At 41.8% G+C, this 25,108-nt stretch overlaps 1 protein-coding gene across 1 annotated transcript in view; it reads left to right on the forward strand.

Moving 5' to 3' along the window:
• Positions 1-25,108, forward strand: part of rap1gap2a (RAP1 GTPase activating protein 2a) — a 276,300-nt gene that overhangs the window by 161,245 nt on the left and 89,947 nt on the right. The window contains exon 3 of the mRNA XM_048612744.1: positions 13,201-13,285. Coding sequence (XP_048468701.1) covers positions 13,201-13,285 — 85 coding nt within the window. The remainder of the gene's footprint in view (positions 1-13,200; positions 13,286-25,108) is intronic.

Genomic DNA, 25,108 nt, shown 5'->3' on the forward strand with positions numbered 1-25,108 from the left:
AAAAGCCCTCCCTTAAGTTGGACTCCTCGCTGCTTGGCGCATTCTTTGCGTTTCCTTGCTGTTTCAGTTTGCTACGGTGTTGACTCCAAGCCTCCCCACAGTGACTCTCCTATGAACTATTCCTTGCCATTTATTTCCATCCCTCCTCCTCTAAGGCTTTGCTACAGGAACATTGAATGTTAAAACTGAATTAAATTCCCAAGGCTGTGTACCTATTCTGCCAGTCTGCACCATGCCAGAGTCTATATAGTGAACTCTGATGACTTTGCACAATACTACTTGTCCCTCAGAAAGGGTTGTGGCTAATGGGAGGTGATGGCGTAGTGGTAATGACATGACCGAGTAACCCAGAACCCTCAGCAAACTTTTGGGGACATTATTTTTTATTCATTCATGGAGTGAGGGCATCGCTGGCTAGGCAGCATTTATTGCCCATTCCTAATTGCCCAGAGGGCAGTTAAAAGTCAACCATATTGCTGTGGGTCTGGAGTCACATGTCGGCCAGACCAAGTAAGGATGGCAGTTTCCTTCCTGAAAGGACATTAGTGAACCAGGTGAGTTTTTCGGACAATTGACAATGGATTCATGGTCATCATCACACTGTCAATTCCAAATATATATTGAATTCTAATACCACCATCTGCCGTGGCTGGATTTGAACCCGGATCCCTGGGTCTCTGGATTAACAGGCCAACAATAATGCCACTAGGCCGTTATCTCCCCTCAGAGGGATTTTTTTTGAGTCAAACAAAAAACTGGAATAATGGTGACCATGGAACCATTGGCAATTGTCGTAAAACCCATCTGGTTCACTAACGTCCTTTAAGAAAGGAAGTCTGCCGTCCTTACCTGTCCTGGCCCAGATGTGACTCCAGACCCACAATGTGGTTGACTCTGGCCAATTAAGGATAGGCAAGAAATGCTGGCCTAGCCAATGACACCCCTGAATAAAAAGATGCTGGTATGCCACACACATTGGCACGGTGGGACTCAAATCTCTTGCATTTTTTAGCTGGAGGAAAGCTGGAGAGTTTCATCTTGCCCACAGACACATTGTAATCAACGATCTATGATGTCTGTGAAAATCTGTTTGCATCTGCATGGAAATACAGCAGATTTCATTTAGATGGATGACCCAGTTTGATTCCACAGGGAAGGGGCAGAAGCCACCCAGACTGCTTTGAGAACAATAGCTCCGTGGCTGAACTATAGCAGGCCCGATTTATACTGCCAGTTGCGCACCAATGTATGTTACTGCTGCATGAATAGTTTTGGAATCAGATTGTCAATCTGACATTATTTCAAAGACAAAAGGTGCTCTTCCGGTTGATGAAAATCACACAAGCAGCAATATGCAATTAAGAAAAAGGAGGAATTTGCATTTACCTGTCGCCTTTCACAATTTCAAGATGCCTCAAAGCTCTTCACACCCAATAAAGTATTTTAGATGTGTAGTCATTGTAATAGGGGGAATGATTAACAATACAAAAACTGGGTGCTGGGATGAGTAATCTTCATGGAAAAAAAATGATGAATATCTTCAATAGAAAGGAGCAGAGAGAATGTAAGGAGCAGCAAGGGCTGAAAATTTGAAGAGGAGAAAGGAATCATTAAAGCACATCCTTTATTAGTGTGGTAAAATTCAATTAATATATGAATTTGACATTGTTCAACCTAGTTTTCTTTCTGAGATGCCCACTGAAACAAGAATCAAAGCCTCTTAGTGGCAGTCAATGGAAATAACTTTGTATCAGAGATAGTAGGAACCGCAGATGCTGGAAAATCCGAGACAACAAGGTGCAGAGCTGGATGAACACAGCGGGCCAAGCAGCATCACAGGAGCAGTAAGGCTGACGTTTCGGGCCTAGACCCTTCATCAGAAAATAACTTGCTGCTCCTGGACAACATGAATATGAGAAAAGAATGATCAATAAGGGTAATGTCAGTAACATGGTGAAATACAAGGAGGAGGAGGAGGCATTACACTGTGCACAATGTAAAATGATATATGGGTTTGTCTCCTATAAAGTTTTCTTTCTGATCTTGTTACCGTTTGAGTTTATTTATTGATAGAACTGTAAAAATAGAACATTGAGTCAAGGTAACCCTGCAATAGGAACTTCTACAAGTTGCAAGTGGTTTTGGGACAGGCTCGGATTGCTGTATCCAGTGGCTATACTGTTTTGAATGGTCCGTGTGCAATCCCCTGAGCCAGTGCTTCTGAAGGGTTCATTTCAATTTTGGATCACCTGAACAATTCTCCGAAATTAAGATGGCATACCTTTTTCATGTTGTGAGAATGAAATGAGATAATGAGATCAGTCTTCTACAGTTAAGATTTTAGCCAGTGGATTCTTGCAGTGTAGGCTTTATGTTGTGGACCTTATGGTTTAAATAAGTGTTAGCGGACAATTACATGTTTTAAAAAGTAAATTAGGATACCTAGTTGGCACAGACGAGTTGGACCTAAGGGTCTGTTTCCGTGTGACCATCTCTATGACTCTATAATTGCTGAAGTGACAATAAATTTGTGTTTATCCAACATATACCAGGAATGGGTTGTACGGCAAATAAAAATTGCTGGTTGTCGGCGAATTACTGCACAGCAATAACAACAGCAGTGGGAGCGATGGAAAAGACGTGCATTGACTTATTAAGTGGTTCTGAGGAAGGTCACTCAACCTGAAACGTTAACTCTGATTTTTCTGCACAGATGCTCCCAGACCTGCTAAAGCCTTTCCAGCAAGCTCTGTTTTGTGTTTTTGATTTCCAGCATCCACAGTTCTTTCGGTTTTTATTTTGACTTAAGTGATGCTTTTGAGTGCCTCTGAGAGGAACAGCTGATAGTTGCAGAAAACAAAGACACTCTTTATAAAAGCTTATTAGAGAGAGCAACAACTAAATCACTATTAATAGCAGGGAAAGGGATGGATGACGCGAAACAAATAATGCTCCACACTTGTCATGCTGAGTTGATCCGATGCAGCAATTCTAAATCAAGGCCTTCTCTTGCAGAAACTTAGCAGGTTTGCTTCATGATGATAAACAGGCCCAACTAAATCTGAAAATGTTGCAAGTGGTGGAAATAGACTAGATGGAAATAGACCCAAATAAATTTGGGGAGGCGATGTCGTAGTGGTCATGTCATTGGACCAGCAATCCAGAACTTCAACCTAGTTTGGGGGAGATGGATACAAATCCCACCGTAACCAATAGTGAAATTTGAATTCAATAAAAAAAAATTAAATTCAACAGGCTCTTTAGATTTTAATTTATAAATTAAAAGTTTTTTTTTTAATTTAAAAATTAAAGTTGGAATTTAAAGAATGGCGCACGTGTAACTGCTGTCATAAAATCCCATCTGGTTCACTAATGTCCATTAGGGGTGGAAATCTGTCATCCTTACCTGGTCTGACCTACATGTGACTCCACACCATATAATGTGGTTGACTGTTAACTGCCCACTGGGCAACTAGGAATGGGCAATAAATGTAGGTCTAGCCAGCAACATCCATGAATGAATTTTAAAAAAATAGACTGGAATTGTAATTCAAAACCAGGGGTGATCTGCAGTTAGTCACCCCACTAGCTGTTATTTCTTAGGCTCTGAAAAGTGCTGTGATCATTTGAGTTTGCATGCTGTCCAATCTGAAACCCAAGTCAATGAGCCAGGGAGTCAATGTCAGTGTCCCAGGGACAACATCATTCAATCGTCTGCAATTACTGCAATGATTGACCTATGCAAATGAAGATGCCACTTGTTTTGTCAAATGCCCAATCGAATCCCAGTCTCGGTCTTTTCAAGGAGCTAATCAAACCAATAGCCATTGCTTCACTGCCCCACCTTTTCATTAACTTCCATCATGCCAGCTCACTTTGGACAAGGGGCCTCAAAATGACGACTTCTGAGCAGGACTCAGAGGGTATTCTTGGAATTATCATTGCTTTATTTGCCTATGACGTTCAGGCACCAAAACAAAAAAGAAAATTCACTCACCAACATAAAGCAAACTGTTCCTTCATTCTACAAACACAATATGGACATTTTCAGTTTTTATAACAAATAGCCAATGCTTGCTTTTGACCTGAATTTTTTGCTATCTCTCTGCTTTTAATGGGGCAGATGTGATGGACACCCAACTGAGGAACCTGTTTACATAATCTATACAAACAAACTAATTGATACCATTACAGCTTCTTGGCTCAGAGAAAGAGAAATAAAATCACACTGACACAAAATATTTCAAAGGGAGAATGTTTTAGTTTTCCAGAATGTAATTCAATACAAAACATTAATTAACCAACTCTCTGAGTGGATGGTTTCTGTCTCATTTTTCAACAAATGGATTGCTTACTTCCATTACTGGAAATATTTCATTTTCTCTAATAGTTTCATGATGCATTTGAGAGACTGGATAATGATGATGAGACTATAAGTACTTCCCTCAGCAATAGCACTGCATTTGGAAGCTGTTAAAGTAAAAGATTACACACAGAGCACATTACATGTGCCAAGATATGCCCACAGGTCTAATTTACTTTCAGTCAGGGGTCTAAGGAGGATGTGACTCTATCAAGATAGATGATTCAAAATCTACCAAGTGGCCCCCTGGTTTGTGTTGTGTTAGAGGCAACTGTTTACACCTGTTAGTCGTTGACTATGGGATCCTTGTGCTGTACACAACATTGAAATGCCAGGAAATTTCCAACCTCGCCTTCTTGGTAAGACTCTCATCTCTGAATCAGAAGCTTTTGGATTCTAGCCCCTGGGTCACATCATATATAGGCTACTGCTGCAGTACTACTGAGGAGGGTACTGCTTAGTAAGGGGTGCCTTCTTGCGGATAAGACATTGAACTGAATCTGTGTTTGCCTGGTTCCACTGGAATGTAAAAGACCTCATACTAGTCTTTCAAGAAGTGCAAGGGAGTTATCCTAGTGTCTTGGCCATCCCCTCCCATTGCCCCCCATATGTAGCTACACTCCTTGTCACAATACGACTGATTTGGGGGAGAGAGGGTAATTTTCCAACCTCTATAGTTTTAGACTCATGGAGTCAGTTTTCTACCCATTAAAGGGAAATATGGGCAAAGAAGGAACCAGGTGGCAGATACAAAGTACTGGCCCTAGTGCCAACTACTCAACGACAGGGAAAGATCACAAACCAGCTGAAAGCTATCGGCAAATATCCATGGTTGCAATTCTTAGCAGGATCCACAGGACCAGGAGACTAAAGATGAGATGCCACACACCAGGCCAACAGCAAAGGACTTGGAGAATTGATGTTTAAGTTTATATGGTGTCCTGCCACAAGACAGTGTTTTTAACTTTAACATAGACCTAGAAAGGAAAAGTGACTTAAGGGAAAGGCTTCTCCCACCTTAATGTGTGCTGAAATGTAACAATTTAGTATAATACTTTTGCTTTTTAGAAGTATCAAACATACTCATGGAAGGTTTTAAACCTACACAGAAGAAGAAATTTTTAAACAACGCACATCTGAAATAGAAACAGAATAACACAGCAGGCAATTGGTGCCCGAAGAGGGAAGAATAGTTTGTGGGTTAACCTTCCATCTATCCCTGATTGCTGAATGAACTGGTTTACATGTTTACCACATTGTGTGCTATTGTTATATTTGCCAACATTGGTGACACTCACCATCTGGAACATGACAAATCGCCTTTTAATCCTTTATGGGATGTGGCATCACTGACAAGGCTAGTATTTGCAGCCAAATCCTTAATTGCCCTTGAGAGCAGTTAAGGGGCAATCACATTGGTGTGGATTTGCAGCCTGATGTAGGCCATACCAGGTAGGGACAACAGATTTCCCTTCCCCAAAGGACAGTAGTGATATAAATGAGCCTTTACAACAATCAACAGTTCTTTCACTATTATCATTACTGAGGCTAGCTTTCAATTCCAAATTTTTTAATGGATTAATTGAATTTGAATACTACCAGCTGCTGTAATGGAATTTGAATCTCTGGCTCCAAAGTATGGTTACCAGGTCTCTGGATTACTATTCCAGTGATGTTACCAGTAGGGGAGGTGATGGCCTAGTGGTATTATCACTGGACTGTTAATCCAGAAACCAGACAACATTTTGGGAACCCCAGTTTGAATCCCACCACAGCAGATGGTGGAATTTGAATTCAGTAAATATCTGGAATTAAGAATCTAACAATGACTATGAATCTATTGCCAATTGTTGGGGGAGAAAAACCATCTGGTTCACTAATGTCCTTGAGGGAAAGAAACTGCCATCCTTACCTGGTCTGGCCTACATGTGACTCCAGAACCATAGCAATGTGCTTGACTCATAACTGCCCTCTGGGCAATTAAGAATGGGCAATAAATGCTGCCTAGCCAGTAATGCCCTCATCCTGTGATTGAATAAAGAAAAAAAAGTTTCCCTCTTCCCATTTTTGGGCTTAGAGGAGGCAAGTGCACTGTTGGAATTGTTGAGGTCTGTAATTTGATGGCACTCAACACTGTAAACCAGACATAGGAACAAGCTTAACATCATCCAAAGTCAGAGGCTGGTGATGGAATGGAATGTCATTGAGACCCATACGAGGGATTTTTTAAACCCCATTCATAGAATGAGGACGTAGCATTTATTGCCTATCCCTAATTGCCCAGAGGGCAGTTGAGAGCCAATCACATTGCTGTAGGTCTGGCGTGATGTGTCGGCCAGACTGGGTAAGGTTGGCAGATTTCCTTCCTTAAAGGCCATTAGTAAACCAGATCGTTTTTTACAACAATCAACAATGGTTACTTACCGAGCTTTTTATTGCAGAATTTTAAAAATTAAATCCAAATTTCACTATCTGTCATGGTGGGATTTAAATCTCGATCCTTAGAACATTAGGAACAAAAACAGAAGTTACTGGAAAAGCTCAGCAGGTCTGGCAGCATCTGTGAAGAAAAAAATCAGAGTTAATGTTCCGGGTCCAGTGACCCTTCCTCAGAAGCACCTCATCCAAGACACTACAACACACATCTCTGTGCAGCCATGGTGAAGGCTACCAATGGCTCCTCAAATTAAGTGGATTGAATCGCAATCCTGAGTGGTTCATCCTGACCACCTCCCCCTAACTAAGTGATGATCCCTGAAGTGGGTTCTTAATTGGCATCTTCCAGAAAGTTCACTTGGAAGGCTCTGATGTGGCCAAGCTCCTGATCTGGAATTCACCTCACTATTGGCGCAAAACCTAAAGTGGCAAGATTCCACACATTGTATCTGAAAACACCAAATATCCTTTTAGAGATAGTAGGAACTGCAGATGCTGGAGAATCCGAGACAACAAGGTGCAGAGCTGGATGAACACAGCAGGCCAAGCAGCATCATAGGAGCAGAGAGGCTGACGTTTCGGGCCTAGACCCTTCATCAGAAAAGGGGGAGGGGAAGGGGGTTCTGAAATAAATAGGGAGAGAGTGGGAGGCGGATTGAAGATGGATAGAGGAGAGGATAGGTGGAGAGGAAACAAACAGGTCGAAGAGGCGTGGATGGGGCCAGTAAAGGTGAGTGTAGGTGGGGAGTTAGGAAGGGGATAGGTCAGTCCAGGGAGGACGGACAGGTCAAGGGGGCAGGATGAGGTTGGTCGGTAGGAGATGGAGGTGCGGCTTGAGGTGGGAGGAGGGGATAGGTGGGAGGAAGAACAGGTTAGGGAGGCAGGGATGAGCTGGGCTGGTTTTGGGATGCGGTAGTGGGAGGGGAGATTTTGAAACTTGTGAAATCCACATTGATACCATTGGGCTGCAGGGTTCCCAAGCGGAATATGAGTTGCTGTTCCTGCAACCTTCGGGTGGCATCGTTGTGGCACTGCAGAAGGCCCAGGATGGACATGTCATCTGAGGAATGGGAGGGGGAGTTGAAATGGTTCGTGACTGGGAGGTGCAGTTGTTTATTGCGAACCGAGCGTAGGTGTTCTGCAAAACGGTCCCCGAGCCTCCGCTTGGTTTCCCCGATGTAGAGGAAGCCACACCGGCTACAGCGGATGCAGTATACCACATTGGCAGATGTGCAGGTGAACATCTGCTTGATGGCCCCATCCCAGCCTCTTCGACCTGTCTGTCTCCTCTCCACCTATCCTCTCCTCTATCCATCTTCTATCCGCCTCCCACTCTCTCCCTATTTATTTCAGAACCCCCTTCCCCTCCCCCTTTTCTGATGAAGGGTCTAGGCCCGAAATGTCAGCCTCTCTGCTCCTATGATGCTGCTTGGCCTGCTGTGTTCATCCAGCCCTGCACCTTGTTGTCTCAAATATCCTTTTAGTTTTGTTTGCTTATTAGTTCAGATGTCACTGGCTAGGCACCTATCCCTAATTGCCTTTGAGGAAGAGATGGTGAACCTCCTTGAACCACAGCAACCCATGTGATTGTGGATACATCCACAGTCCAGTTAGGGAGAGAGTTCCGGGTTATTAACCTAGAGAGTGTGAAGAAACAGCGAAGTAATTGTAAGTCAGGATGATGCGTGACTTGGAGGGGAACTGACATGGTGGCATCCTCATGCATCTACTACCCTTGTCTTTCTAGGTGATAGAGATCACAGGTTTAGAAGATGCTGTCGAAGGTGTGTTCTTGCAGCGCATCTTCTAAATGGCACAAACTACTGCCACTGTACATTGGCATTGAAAGGAGTGAATGTTGCAGGTAGTATATAGTGTCTGCCAATCAAGCAGACCTCCTGTCCCAGTAACTGTTAAACCACTCAAGTGTTGTTAGAGCTGCATTTATCCAGGTAAGCAGAGCGTTTGTCTTGTACCTGGTAGACATTGGATCGGCTTTGGGAAGTCAGAAGATCCATTACTTGCCACAGAAAATCCAGCCCTGATCCACTCTCATAGCAACAATATATATATGGATTGTCTAGTTCAGTTGCTGGTCAATGGTAAACACCATTGATGTTGATTGTGGGGAATTCAGCGATGGTAAGGCCATTGATTGTCAAGGGGGAATGATTAGATTGTCTCTGGTTTAACATGGTCAATGCATGACACTGCATAGTGTGAATGTTACTTGCCAGCTGGCAGCCCAAACCTGATTGTTGTCCAAAACATTTGGACATGGACTGCTTCAGTATCTGAGGAGTTGTGCTGAACATTGTACAATTATTGGCGAACATTCCCACTTCTGACCTTATGATGAGGGAGAGTTTTTGATGAAGCAGCAGATGGTTGAGCCTAAGACTCTACCCTGGGGAACTCCCAAAGAGATGACCCCGGACTGAAATGATTGACCTTCTACAACTGGAACCATCTTCATTTGTGCTCCCTGTGACTGCAACTAGTGGGGAGCTTTCCCCATGATTCGCATTGACTTCAGTTTTGCAAGGGCCATTCTTAAATTTTTTACATAAATCCTGAAGAGGCAGCTGATATTTAAAACAACTGGGATATTTCACCCTTCTCAAAAATGTCATCAATATGTATCAGGTTAAAGTTCCTCAGGGTCCCAGATGATTGAGTGGCCTCAGACTGCAGATTGTCAGAGCTGAGCTCTGATGTCTTGAATTATATTGTTGCTTTGTTAAATCTGCAATGTGACATGGGCTGTAATACAGATGTGGGAAGTGTCTCCAAATCTCCAATAATGAGGAATGCCAGAGGGTTTCCTGATGGATTCTGCAAGTTAATGGATAATTTTGTTTTTATGTTTCTGGGAGGAGGCTAAAAGCCCTATCTTTATTCCTTTCTGGTTTGTCTCATTAATTGAGTCTTTTTTTTCATTTCTGGTACATTTGTTGACTCCTTGGGGAGACAATGGAAGTAGTTAGTGTTGATTCATTCAAATTCAAATTAAATAGACTTCCTTCAGAAAATCACGTTTTGGAAAAGAATACATGACTCATCTGTGATATGACATTCGATAAGTTGTGTTCCAAATGCTCTGCACCCCTGGGAATTTTCTTCGTATCATGTCCGGGTCTGGTGTAGATTAATTAATAAAGATTGAGTGCTCTGATCAGACAGCAATTCCATTATTGTTGTATCATGCCTCCAGCAGAATGGTAGAAGGATAACCAAATAAACTTCAGCCTTTTTTCAGCAAATCGATCAGTCCTTATATTCCTACAATAACTTGGTTCAATGTCCACATTAGCAATCGGACGAAATGGAAAAACAAAGACTAGTTGATGTGAAGGGATGAACAAGGGCTCGCTCATGATGGAGGAACTGAGCTGTTTTTGAAAGGCCTTTTTCATCACATCTATTGCATGATCTCAGGTTACATTTGAATACTAATCAAATCCATTTCACAACCGTGCTGCACTTCTTCAGAGTTCATGGACAATCTGATTTCAGAGCAGAGCAAACAACTTGGAGTTATAAAGTGCCTTGCAGTGACATCAGTGCGTCACAAAGTACTTTTGAAGTATAGCTACTGCTGTAATGTAAGATTGTGGCAGGCAATTGTAAAAACAGCAAGTCCCCACAGGCAGGGGGATTGATCAGAGCGTCTGCCTTGGTGATGTTGGTTGAGGGATAAAGATTCACCTGGGCAGTGAAATAAACTTCTGTGTTCTGCTGAAAGTGACACCGTGGACCCTTGGTTAGCATCTGACCTCATCTGAAGACAGTACCGTGGCTGGCTGTCGATTCACTGTCCCATACACTGAAATGAATTGAATTGAATAATTTATTGTCAAGCAGTGCTTCCATGCTGAATGTCTGGTACTGAGGAATCCTGACGTGTGCTTTACAGCTTCACTTTGGATGGTCAAAACAAACTTTTGAGAAAAAAATTTCAGCAAATCGGTTGGGATAGAGGTGTCTCAGGTGGAGTACCAGTGCCAGCACTCTCTACTTGGGTTGAATGGCTTCTTTCTGTCTACCATCACCATTGGCAGTCCCTCACAAATGAGGATGACACCCTTCCACTCTCAGGGTAAGTCTGTAGGTGGCTGTACCACAGGCTCTGTTACACTTGGTGGTCATGGGAAGGGGTAGGTGGGGCACTAGTGTGGCAGCGTGCTCCTTTTGCTGTTTTCACCTGGCTTCCATTTTTATTCCCCGACTGCAAGTCTGGAGGTGCTCGACGCCTTCCTGGATGTTCATTCTCCACTTTGGACGGTCTTGGGCCAGCGATTTTCCCAGTCTACAGCAGATACCTCAAGGTGCTGGAGCAATACTACCAACACTGCATGCACAAGATCCTGCGAATCCACTGGGAAGGAAGATGCACTAACACCAACATTCTCGACCAGGCCAATATCCCCAGCGTCGAAGAACTCACCACCCTTGACCAGCCGCGATGGACTGGGCACATCGTCCGCATGGCCGACAAGAGACTCCCCAAACAGGTGCTCTACTCTCAGCTTTGAAACAACGCTTCAGTGATATCCTCAAAGCCTCACTGGCAAAGTGCAGAATTCTGTGCATATATCCTATGTAGCTGTCATACAGAATTCCAACCAGTTTTCCCAGTTACAGCAGACCTCTCCCTCTGGGGACAGGGTAGCGGGAACAGAGGGATACTGGGGTCGGGAGCCAGAGAATTGTAACATAGACCAGGCTTCAGCATGAGGAAACATCCTGCCAGACACTCAGCATTACCTATTGGTACCAGGAGGTGGTGGTCTTTGATGGCACGAGACTCCATAACATTCCCAACCACCCGAAAACTCAGATTTGACATTGCCCAGTGTAGACCTCCCATCAACACTGGGGCAGATGGAAAATCGGGCCAAACGTGGAAATGTCCTTTAAAACTACCCTGTTCCTATTTTTATAGGTCTTAGCAGAGCACTACATTGGATCTCCATGTCGCGCAAAGTATGTCCTAAACTACAGCCTATAGTGAAGTGTGTTGCAGCTACGTTGGCCGGGATAGTTCTTTCTTAATTCTGCCATTAATTTGGGATGTGGAAATGAACATGAAAAGCTTGTTTAACAAGCAGACAAATAATCCAGTGGATACTCAATGAGCCAACCTTAAACTGGCCCTAATGAGATTGCCTTAGAAACGGACCCTTTGTTTCCTCGTCTCTTCGCAACAGTAGCTGGGTAAATTGCTTGGAATGAGAGCTTATGAGCCGTGTGATTTCCAGGTGTGAAACAAATAGCAAATAATCAGCTGGTTTATGTGCTTGTTAATGGGTCATTCTTTCATGAATGATTAGCTTTGTTGCTAAGAGCTATACCAACAATAAGCAGCTTTTTGCACAAAAGAGTTTGGCAAATGTCTTAATGCAAGACGTTATACAGTTTATAAACTGTACTTGTCATATTTTTATACCTCACAAGTATGTAGCACTCACAGCTCAGTTGGCAGCATTCTTGCCTCTGAAACTAAAGGTTGCAGGTTCATGTCCCACTTAAGAACAAGTTTCAGGCTCACACTGCACTGTTAGGAAATGCTGCCTTTTTGATGTTAAACCAAAACCCTGTCTGCCTTCTCAATTGAATGTAAACAATTCCATTCACAATTTCAAAGGCAAGCAGAAGGAGCTGTAGTGTCCAGGTCAACAGTTGGAAAGGACACGTTACCTGGACATTATCACACAGCTAATTCTGGGAGTTTGCTGTGTACAAATTGGTTGGTATATTTCATCTGTGATCTAACTTCAAGACAATGTACTTTATTGGCTGTGCGGGGAGGTGATGGCCTAGCAGTATTATGACTGGAGTGTTAATCCAGAGACCCAGCTAATGTTCAAAAGCTGACAAGGCAGATGGTGGAATTAGAATTCAATTTTTAAAAATTCTGGAATTAAGAGTTGAATGATGATCATGAATCCATTGTCAATTATTGGGAAAAACCCATCTGGTTCACTAATGCCCTTTAGGGAAGGAAACTACCATACAAGGTCTGGACTAGATGTGACTCCAGACCCACAATAAATTGATAATAAATGCTGGCCTAGCCAACAGCACTCTCACCCCATGAATGAATAAAAAAAAGCAGGATCATGTTGCGGTCTTGAAAGAGTTCTCTATAAATGCAAGTTTCTCCTTCATAAGGGATTAAGGCTGTTGGGCTGATGGTGAGGATATGGGGGTGTCAGCAGAGGGGAGGGAGAAAGAGTCACTCAGGGATTGATGACATGGATATCATGGGATGTGATGAATATCCTGCAGTTTCACTTGGTTACCTTTCATCTGTGCAAACAGAAGGCTTGATGGGCCAAATGGTCTCTTCATATTTTGTGCTTTCACACACTCTCAACAACTTTCCTTTACTTTGACAGGAAACAAGTGATGGCAAATGGGTCAAATACGAGCGTGCTCGAACCACACTTATCACCACCACACACAGCTCCACCATCCACACGGGTATGTAGAACACTCCATCAGAATGAATTGTGTACTAACTGCATATTTTATTTTATTTGTGTAGGTCTTAATCAGAGAGTCAGTAAAAGCTCACCTAAGCATGTACCGTTTAGATTGATTATATAGGATTGACAACACAGAAACTGGTGATTTGGCCTTCACTGATGTTTATACTCTACATAGCCCTTCTGCAACTCTCTCCCATCTTACACTATCTACATATTCTATTCTACACCTTCTATTCTTTTCTCCCTTATGGATTTATCCATTCTAAGTGCATCTACACTCTTCACCCCAACAATTCCTTTGGGTGTAAGTTCTACATTCTAATCATTTTATGCATACAGTGTTTCTTGTGAATTCCTGACAGGATTGCCTTAGCGACAATCTTACATTTATGGCTTGTAGATTTGCTCTTCCTCACAATTGGAGACATATTCTCTTCATTGGCCCTATCAAATCCCTTCATTAGAGAATAAGCATTAGAAGCAGGGGTAGGCTATTTGCTCTCTCGAGCCAGCCCTGCCTTTTAAACAGATCATGGACAGTATGGAAAGTGAACAATTTTTGAAGGGCTCTGAGAACACCCCAAAGGCTTCTCTCTTCTGGAATAAAAAGAACTAACCTGTTGACTCTTTGTCAGTTGTTAAACTCTCTTATTCTGGTCCCATCTTTATAAAACTGTGCTGTGTCTTCTCCTGTGCGTCCATCTTTACGTAACAAGGAGACCAGAACTCATAAGGATTACATTCTAATGATCTTCTTCCAGTATGAAAACTACACAAATCTGGGCCAGGAGTTTTTATACAATTAAACTTTTTCTTTCAAAGTAATTAATTCAAAATTGGTGACAACAGTGCCAGATCGCAAGTCTGCAATATTTTAAGCACAATTTCCATTCTGAGCCAATACAGTTTGGTAGCTAAGATGGAAACCCTTCCCTTTGAGCACTGTAGTGTACTAACAGATCTCTCACAGTATTGTTCACATGGTGTTGTAGTTAAGCAATGTGACACATTTCTGTAGCAGGTAGGAGGTAGAACAGGACCTTCTGGCCCAGAGGTAAGGACACTACCACTGCATCACAAGATCCCTCCCAGAGGTAGGGACATTACCACTCCACCACAAGATTGTTATTTTATATCATTGTAGGCTTGTCTCATTTCAAATCACTGACAGATTATCTCTGGTTAGCAATTATCATTGTCATTGGGTCAGAGACTGAGAACTCCGTCCCTAAGAGCATCTGTGGGTGTTCCAGTAACAAATGAAACTGCAGCAGTTCATCATTATCTTCTTGAGAGCCATTAGGGATGGGAAACAAATACTGTCCTAGCCAATGACAGCCATATCCCATGAAAGATTTAAAATAATCGGACAAAGAGAAGTTGATTATTGTGTTGCTGGAACAGTTGGCTCCTTAAGTAACATTTTACACTTCCCTATGAGCAGATCTGGAGACAGGGAGGTTTGTACAATTCCACGGGTGCTGTGATTTAAGGGACAGTGGGCAAGGCCTCTGTCAAGTAGCCATTAATGTCCACTTCCCATTCGGCTTCATTTAATCAACAATTGGGTAGAGATCAGGAAGCCCTGCTGCCTGGGTCTCAAACAGGAAACAAAGAGATGCCTCCTTCATGGCTCCCCTTTCCAAGTGGATGCCCCCCACCCCGCAAAGATATGCTCCCACCACCTCACCCCTCAACAAGCACCACCCCCCACCCCTGATGTGTCCCCTTTACCCCGGCCCTTGTACTCCAAACCCGAGCCCACAGTGAAATCTGCACCCCACCACCGCCACCATATCCCCACCAGTGTACCTGTTTCTCTAGTCCTGGCTCTTTCTCCACGCGATTAGGTGCAATTTCAGCAGTGACCACTGCTTCTGGTGGTGTGTCGGAGACCAGAGACTAGTATTTGAGGAGAGGCAATGGCCTAGTGGTATTATCACTGGACTGTTAATCCAGAGACCCAGATAATGTTCTGGGGACCCAGGTTTGAATCCGGCCACAGTAGATGGTGGAATTTGAATTCAATAAATATCTGGAATTAACAATCTAATGATGACCATGAATCTATTGTCGATTGTCAGGAAAAACCCATCTGGTTCACTAATGCCCTTTAGGGAAGGAAGCTGCCATCCTTATCTGGTCTGGCCAACATGTGACTCCAGACCTACAGCAATGTGGTTGATTCTGAACTGCCCTCTGGGCAATTAGGGATGGGCAATAAATGCTGCCTGGTCAGCAATGCCCTCATCTCATGAATGATTTAAAAAAAATTAAAGGCATACCTCCTCCCTATCTGGGGTAGAAGGGCAGTTGCAAAATCTCTTCAGGATGTTAAATGGTATTGGGAAGCCCCACCACCATTAAAATCCTGTCCTTCATTATTTTGGCACCTCCTCTGAGTTTTCCAAAGGTAACGATAATTAGCTGAATCTGGCATACTTTAAGAAAATTGTTTTGTTTAAACTATTAATATTTCCACAAATTATTAATATTTCCACAAAAGCCAGTAAAATGTGACAAAAGGTGTCAGAATGTTTCTGTGAAATGATCTGTTATCAGAGGGGACTTGGCGTTCTGGGTGTAATAACACAAGCATCTTAATTTCATTTTTACACTTTGTAATCCCTGATTAACTGAAAGTTATAAGATATGAAGCAGTATTATTTGCTCAATATCTATCGAGTTAATCTCGGCTCACAGGTTCCAGTATCATAGAGTCATAGAGTTGTGCAGCACAGAAACAGACGCTTCGGTCCAACTTATCCACACTGACCAGACATACCAATTTGACCTAGTCCCATTTGCCAGCATTTGGCCCCTATCCCTCTAGACTCTTCCTACTGATATACCCATCCAGATGCCTTTTAAATGTTGTAATTGTACCAGACTCCACCACTTCCTCTGACAGCTTGTTCCTACAACCCACGTGAAAAGGTTGCCCCTCAGGTCCTTTCTAAATCTTTCCCCTCTGACCTTAAACCTATGCCCTCCAGTTTTGGACTCCCCCACCCTCGGGAAAAACCCTTGTCTCTTCACCTTACCCACACCCCTCATGATTTTATAAACCTCGCTAAGGTTACCACTCAGCTTCCAATGCTCCAGAGAAGAAAGCCCCAGGCTATTCAGCCTCTCCTTATAACTCAAATCCTCCAGAATCCTTGTCAATCTTTTCTGTATTCTCGCAAGTTCTTCCGATACAAGGGCAACCAGAATTGTACGCACTATTCTAAAACTGGCATCATCAATATCTTATTCAGTTCTCTCTGTTTGAAATTGATTATTTAGCCAAAGCATTTTCAGAGCCTGACTGGAAAGGGATTGTAAATGTTTGTATTGATATGAAAGATTCAGTAGAGTTAGGAAACATCTGTAAATGCTTATATTGTTAGTGCGTGTGATTAGTTGGAAATTCAAATGAAAGAATTGCTGTATAAGTTTACTTACAAGAAAGGTACTTAAAAATGTAACCTCCTCCTGACACAATGTGCTATCGAGAAAACGGGAACTACATGATGAAACTGAGTTAACAGTCAGGTGAAAGGCCTCTGATGTGAAACACTAACTATGCTTCTCCCACCACAGATGCTTCAGATGTACTGAGTATTTGCAGCACTTCCTGTTTCTACATGGGATCTACAGTGTTTTGCTTCTGTAACAATTATTGCGATTATGAAGGATCAAAACTGAGTAGATGCTGTCTGAATTTGTTTCACATAGGAGTCAGAAAGTCATAGTCACAGAGTCATACAACATGGAAACAGACCCTTCGGTCTAACCAATCCATTGCCAACCATAATCCCACCTGGTCCCACCCGTCTGCGCTTGGCCCATATCCCTCCAAACATTTCTTATTCAGGTACTTATCCAAATGTCTTTTAAATGTTGTAACTGTACCCACATCCACCACTTCCTCTGGCAGTTCATTCCACATACAAACCACTGTCTGTATAAAAAAAAATGCCCCTCGTATCTTTTTGAAATCTTTCACTTCTTACCTTAAAAATAAGCGCTCCTAATCTTGAAATACCCCACCCTAGGGAAAGGACACCTGCCATTCATCTTAACTATACCCCTCATGATTTTGAAAACCACCATAAGATCACCTCTCAACCTCCTACGCTCCAGTGAAAAAAGTTCTAGCCTCCTTACATATCAAACCCACCACTCCTGGCAAAGTCCTGGTAAATCTCTTCTGAACCCACATCAGCTTAATAATATTCTTCCTATAACAGGGAGACCGAAATGGAAACAGTAACGACTGCTGATGCTGGAAGCTAGAGTCAATAAATGTGGAGCTGGAAAAGCACAGCAGGTCAGGCATCATCCAAAGACCAGATAAGTCAATGTTTTGGGCTGAAACTCTTTGTCAGGACCAGAACTGGAACTCCTTTTGTTTTTAAAAAACACACTTTTTTTTTTTGTGTGTTTTGTTTTTGCGTTTTTGACTATAATAGAGCTAAAAATGAATCAAAATAAAAATCTTATACTACTGATATATAATAACTGTAAGAAATCTAGAAGTACATCTGGAAATAAGCCTGAATCTCTGGAGCAGCTGCAAGATTGATGCTACTCTCAGTCCATTTCAGAGTCGTACGATTACAAGACAGAGAGATTTTTATTCCCTCCATCGAGGCTGGTTTTACATTCAGGCGGCAGAGGCGAAAAGCCAATGTCTTTTCTCCTGCACCGTCAGTGCCCACCAGTTTTTCTTTGGCTATCTGTCACCATTATTGCAAACTATCTCCAGGTCGGAAACAGATGTGATCATGGGATGACAGCTCTGTGATGATGTACATTACTTCATCTGACACACTGGGTGATCCTTTTTTGCAAACAGCAAGATATAGTGTTTTACTTTGACAATATCAGTGCTGTGAAGATGGGCAATTACTATACAAAGCACACTCATAACAGATTGCCCTAGCTTCCGTTATATTCATCCAGTTTATAAGATACAAAATGCCTCAAGAACTATTCATAACATGGCCATTACTAGTCAATTAAAGATGCATGGATCTCAGAAAAGTGCAATAACGCCTTTAATGAAATTGTCAAATTCAATTCTTCTGAAATACTTGGATTATTTGTAACCATCCTGCTAAACTGTAACCAGCTCTTACATTTTAAATGTTGACCTGTATCCAACATCCATGAATACAACAGTAGGCCAAGGGGCCAGCTCCAAGTGAACTGGCAAATTAGGTTATTAGATAGGTCAGTAGAGATTCTAGCTGTACTACTTTAAGGGATATTTCAGAATACAAAGTACAGTTGTATTCCAACAAGACAAAAACTTCCAAGGAGCAGACCCGTACCATCAAATGTAAAGAAAAAGCATACAATTGCACAAAGACGGGTGGCAGGCAAGAAGATTGGACAAAATATTAAAAACAATAAAGAATGATTAAAAGACTAAAAAGGAGGGGGAAACCAGAGTATAAGACAAAGCTAGCTAGAAACATGCAAAGAGATAGTAAGAGTTTCTATACATAGGAATGTGAGCATGGTCCTGCAGAAAATGAGTCTGGGCAGTTAATAATGGAAAATAAGGAGGTGGGCAGATGAATTTAACAGTTACCTTGCATCAATCTTCGCTGTACAGAGTACAAATAACATCCCAAAAATAGCCGTAAATTCGGAAAATAACTGAGGAAAATGACAATCACCAGGGAAGTGGTACCGAATAAATTGTTAGGCCACAGACTGGCAAGTTCCCAGGTACTAATATATTTCATCTAGGGATCTTCAAAGAGGTGGCCAGGGAAAGAGTTGCCACAGTGGTTTAAATATTTCAAAATTCCCTAGATTCAGGGAACATTTCATTAGATAGGGTAATAGCATGCAATTCCTTTATTCAGAAACAGATGGAGCCAAAGAACAGAAATATACTAAATAAAAACCGAAAGAACAGTGGATGCTGTAAATCAGGAACAAAAACAAAGTTGCTGGAAAAGCTCAACAGGTCTGGCAGCATCTGTGAAGGAGAAAACAGAGTTAACGTTTGGGGTCCGGTGACCTTTCCTTAGAACCGGACCCGAAACGTTAACTCTGTTTTTTTCCTTCACAGATGCTGCCGGACTTGCTGAGCTTTTCCAGCAACTTTGTTTTTGAACAGGAAAATACTAGCCAGTTCACTGATAAATGTCAGAAACTGCATGCAAATGGACCCTTTGGTCTAACCAGTCCATGCCAAACATGATCCCAAACTAAACCAGTTTCACCAGTCTGCTCCTGACCCATATCCCTCGAAAACTTTCTTATTCGTGTATCTATCTAAAAGTCTTTTAAAGGTAGTTGTACCCGCATCCACTACTTCGTCAGGAAGTTCATTCCTCCCTCTATGCAAAAAAATTGTCTCTCATGTCTTTTTTAAATCTCTCTTCTCTCACTTTAAAAATGTGGCCTCTAGTCTTGAAATCCCCCATCCTAGGGAAAAGACAACTACCATTAGCTCTATCTATACATCTCATTATTTTGTAAACTTCGATCAGGTTGTGTCTCGACCTCCTACGCTCCAATGAAAAAAGCCCCAGCCTATCCAGCCTTTCCTTATAACTCGTACCTTCTATATCCGGCAACATCCTGATAAATCTCTTCTGAACCCTCTCCAGCTTAATAGTATCCTTCCTATAATTTTATTATTAAAGATGTTATAGCAGGACACTTAGAAGAATTCAAGGGAATCAGATAGAGTCAATGTGGTTTGTGAATGGAAAATCACATCGAACAAATTTCTTGTAGTTTTTTGAAAGAGTAACGTTCTGTGAGTAAAGGTGAAGCAGTGGAGGTACGGTTCTGAGATTTCCGGAGGGTGTTGATAAGGTGCCCCAGCAAATATTGTTGCAGAAAATAAAGGCTCACGGTAAGCAAGGGGTTGAAAGCTTATTGGGACAGGGGCGTGGGGGGCTGGGTAGGGATTAGGTGGGAATGGTGGAATTGAGGTTGCAATCTGATGAGTCATGATCTTATAGAATGGCAGCACAGGCTCAAGGGGACAAATAGCCTACTCCTGTTCCTAACTTGTTAAGATTGTAAGTTTGTGGATCCTGCCTGTGAATGTTTAGACTCAGGGGACAAATTTGCTACCAACTGATACAAAAGCAAAATACCGCAGGCACTGGAAATCTGAAATGCAAAGGGAAATAAGTTGGGAAAACCCAGCAGATCGGACAGCATCTGTGGAGAGGAACAGAGTAGACATTTCAGGTCGAAGACCTTTCAGAGAGGCCTTTCAGAAAATGATACAGTGAAGGACAAAACCATTTAGGCCACTCTGCCCCTATCTGCATTCTAAAAGCATTATCTAAGTAATGTGTCCTCATTGCTCTATTCCCATATCCCTCTAAAATATTTCCTTTTGAAGCATTAATCCAATTCCATTTGTAAATTATTAAATCTGTTTACACCACTCTTGGCAATCATAAATCACTGAGTAAAACTGCCCTGCTGCTGTGTTTTTTTACAATTGATTTAGTTACTAAATAATTTTTTTAATTGTTAAAGTATAAAGTATCCTCACGATCTTTATTATTAATTCTCTCAGGATGCTATTCTAATTTATTCCATGTGTAAATGAGACCAGAAACAATTATCTGCATGTTAATTATTGGCTGGGATTGAAAATCCACACGACACTAATATTTTATCTGCAAGGAATTTATGATGTAAGTGACTTTTCAGAATAGGAGTGATACAATATCAATTGACAAACAAAACAGATTAGTCTTGAGTTTGTTCAGTCATTCACCGAGGATGCTTGATAGCCATGTGTTATATATTGCCATGGTAACATTTATATGCAAACATAGTTAGGCCTATAAGAGTGGGTTGAATTGTTCTTCCCAATATATTGACATGCTTCTTAATGTGAACACCAGTGCAGAAACAAGGATCATTGAACCACATATGGTCCTCAATTGATACTGTCAGTGGAGCACCAGTAAAGCGTAGGATTAGAAGGAAACCATTCAGCCCCTTAAGTCATCTCTGTCATTCAATGATTAATCTGACAGCATCCTTAACAACACCTGCTTGCCTCCCCCATTAACCTTGCACCCCCTTGTCAATCAAAAATCCAAGTTAAACTTGAATCAATTAAATTACCCAACTCCCTTTGGAAGAGAATTCCTAAGAATAATGACTCCCTGAAAGAAGAAATTCTTCCTCATCTCCATCCAAAGAGGGGAACTCTTTATTTTAGAAGCGTGCACCCTTGCTTGAGAGCCCCCTTTGAAGGGAAATGTCCACTCAGCACCTACCCCTCAGAATCCTGTGTCTTTAAAAAAGATCATTCCTCCTTCTTCAAAGTTCCAGTGAGTATAGGCCCAAGCTGCTCAATCTTTCCTTTAAAACGCTTTCATCACAGGAATCCATCTAGTGAACTACCTGAACTGCTTCTGGTACACAGTGTGTTCCTCTTTAAGGCGACCAAAGCTGTACACAGTATTCTAGGTGCCATCTCACCAATGCTTTGTATAGTTTAGCAAGACCTCTGAACTTTTATGCTCCATTTTCCTTCAAATATTTTTACCTTGTGAATCACATTGCGCCTGCATGTTGACCTTCAGTGACTCATGGTCATTTCACGACTCAGTGAGACCATGATGATTGTATCCTAACTCCATGGATCTATCTCAGCTCCATATCCCTTAGTGACTTGGTTAACAGAAGTCTATCAATCTCAAATTTACAATTGAAATAGCTTCTCCCACATTTTGTGGGAGCGAATGCCACATCTTTGCCTGAAATGTTTCTTAACTCCTTTACAGAATGGCCTGGCTCTAATATTATGGTTCTATCCCCTTCTCCTGGACAGTCGAATGAACTGAAGTAGTTTTTGTATATCTAATCTGTCAACTCCCTTCAAAAATGTAAAATCCTCAATAAATTCACTCCTTAACCTACTGTATTTCAAGAGGACAAGCACAGTGTATGCAATGTCTCTGCAGGAATGCTGGTAACATTCTGATGAATGAGCACTTTACTCCTTCCGTCTTCTATATCCTTTTAATGGTGCAATGGGCAGCACTATAAACAGGACTTAGCTGTGATTTAATCATGGCTTTGTATGGGCTGGAGCAACACTTCCTTTCTCTATATTCTACACCTCTAGCTTCAAAGCTGAATGCTACATTAAACCTTTCAATTTGTTTGTGTGCCTGATTTCTTCATTTTAGTGATCTGTGAACATGGCTCATTTTTTGGACCTCCACTCTTCCTAGCTATTCATTATTTATATCATACTCAAATGTAGCCTTTTCTTGTCCAAAGTAAATGACCATGCATTTACCCACATTGTAAGTGATCTTCCATAGTCTTGCCACTTACTTAATCTATTAATGCCTCTTTGCAATTTTATAAGAACGTAAGATCATAACCCCATCAGACAGAGGATCAGAAGTCGGCCATTCAGCCCATCAAGTCTGCTGTGCCATTCAGTGAGATCATGGCTGACCTGATAATCCTCAACTCCACTTTCCTCCCTTTCATATGATCCTTGATTCACTCACTGATTAAAAATCTCATCAGTATTACATACTGTACCACCAATCCTAACACCATTGCCAAACTTGTATCATTTTCTGCTGTGCTTTTTAAAGCAATTGATAAATATATTGACCAGAATTTTATATGACACCTCTCATCACATTGTAACTGCTCTTTATTCATACTCTCCGTCTCCTGCTGTGCAGATAGTTCCTTAACCATGTCAAAACTTTTTCTGCAATTCCCTGAGCTTCAGCAATGTGGAATCTTACAAAATATCTTCTGGAAGTCTGTATAAACCCATCCATTGATATTCTAAAATAAATCTGAAACAAACTGGGCTCAAAATATTAACTCTGTTTTCTCTCTATAGATGCTAATAAAACTGCTGAGTTTCTCCAGCACTTTCTGTTTTAGCTTGTTTGATCAGTTCCTGCATTCATTCTTCACAAGGTTCATTTAGGTTCAAGAGACATGACTCGCCCGTTGCAAATTCAAATTGGACTGTCTATTTCATGGTTTGTCTCCCTTACCTGCAGGTTTAACCTTTTCATGGACTGGGAGTTTTGAAAGGAACTGTGTTTGTTTCTGTTCCTAGAGGATCAATCCCAACACAACACAAATCTCTATCGTTGCTATTATCAACTGAGCAAACTGTGGCTCATAACAGTGCTGCAGTCTCCTAGTTCACAGGCGAGGGACAATTGCAGAAATGGCTTGATACACATCAAGGATCTAGTTGGCTGATTACTGCTCTTAAGTGTTTGATGTTTTCTCAGTCTGGATGACTTGGTAGCTAGGTGGCGGGGAGGGTGTTGGTTAGTGCAATTGGCTGGATGGCCAGTTTGCAATGCAAAGCAATACCATCAGCATGGGTTCAATTCCCACACTGGCTAAGGTTACTGTAAAGGACCCCTTCTCAATCCCTCCCCTCAACTGAGGCATGGTGACCCTCAGGTTAAATCAACACAGTCATCATCATTAGAGGTCAGGCTACAGTCCAGTAGGACTGTGGTGATTTTACCTTTAGGTGGCAGTAGGGCACAACATGAGTAGAGGGGGAGTTGAGATAGTCAAAGGCACTGTTTTTAGTTGTAACATCCTGAAGACTAATTTACTTTAGGAAACCTGGTTGGCATGGATGATTTGGGCCGAAGGCCCTGTTTCCACGCTGTATGACTCCATGACTTGAAAACACAAATACACGGCTAGGCTATAACGGCTGTTCAAACACTTAGATCATAAACCGGGCACATTGTTAGGTCTGGTTTTGAAAGGCAGGATGTACATGAAACAATATCAGTGTCAACTAAAATTGTGAATCATCAACATGTGGAATAATTTGTTCTAGGTGCATGGTTTTTTCCCATCTGACCTGAACCAAACCAGTAGTGAGTTTTGATGATCTCCGTGTAAAGTGGGGGCACACCTCTTGAGATCACATAATATACTGATACACAAAACACACAGGGTATTATGTTACACTGCTGGAAGAACAGCTATGGTTTATTTAACGATACACACATTACAGGGCCAGCCTTCCCTTGTGTAAGGATTATAATAACAGCATTGTCCTACTTCAGTTAAAGGAAAATTGCAGATCAATTGCCTAATCAAGCTCATTTTCAAAGAACCTTTGTTTAAGCATAAAAATCAACTCTTATTTCACGTTTGCTGTAGAATGGTTCAATATGCATGTCCGTCATTTAATTTGTAACCTTGAGCAAAAAAGGTCACAGTCAATACCATACCTGAGTTCAGTCAAGTTAAACTGTCATCTCTTCTTCACTCACCACCACACTGTGATTTAACTAAATGCTCTCCTTTACTTCTTTCCCACACTCCCTTTATTAATTCCAGCACTGATCCACAGGAGCTGAAATGTTGGCTTTTGAGTCTGAATTCCTCTGAAGGCATTAAACAATCATAAAATAAACAACCCTGTTGGCAAACAGACTAAAGAAAATGCTAACCATCTAGTCACCAGGCTCAGAGACTCAAATCCACCATATATTGGTGTAAACGGGGTTTCTCAGCTGCCTTAACCAAGAAGATAGATCTGGCCTACACAAAGTCAGAAATCACACGGCACCAGGTCATAGTCCAACAGGTTTATTTGAAAACACAAGCTTTTGGAGCTTTGTCTTTGGCCCCACCCAATCCAACACCAGCACCTCCACATCTGGGCTACACATGGGAGAGAGCATTTCCGGGGATTGGCCCATCCACCATTTTTTTTTCACTTTATTGTCCTGCTGTTTTCTCTTCCCTTTCTTACAATTCTTTCTCTCCCAGTGGAGTTTAAATTAAAGATTTTCACAGA

This window comes from Rhincodon typus, chromosome 26 (genome assembly GCF_021869965.1).
Source record: "Rhincodon typus isolate 14 chromosome 26, sRhiTyp1.1, whole genome shotgun sequence".
NCBI classification, from domain to species: Eukaryota; Metazoa; Chordata; class Chondrichthyes; order Orectolobiformes; family Rhincodontidae; genus Rhincodon; species Rhincodon typus.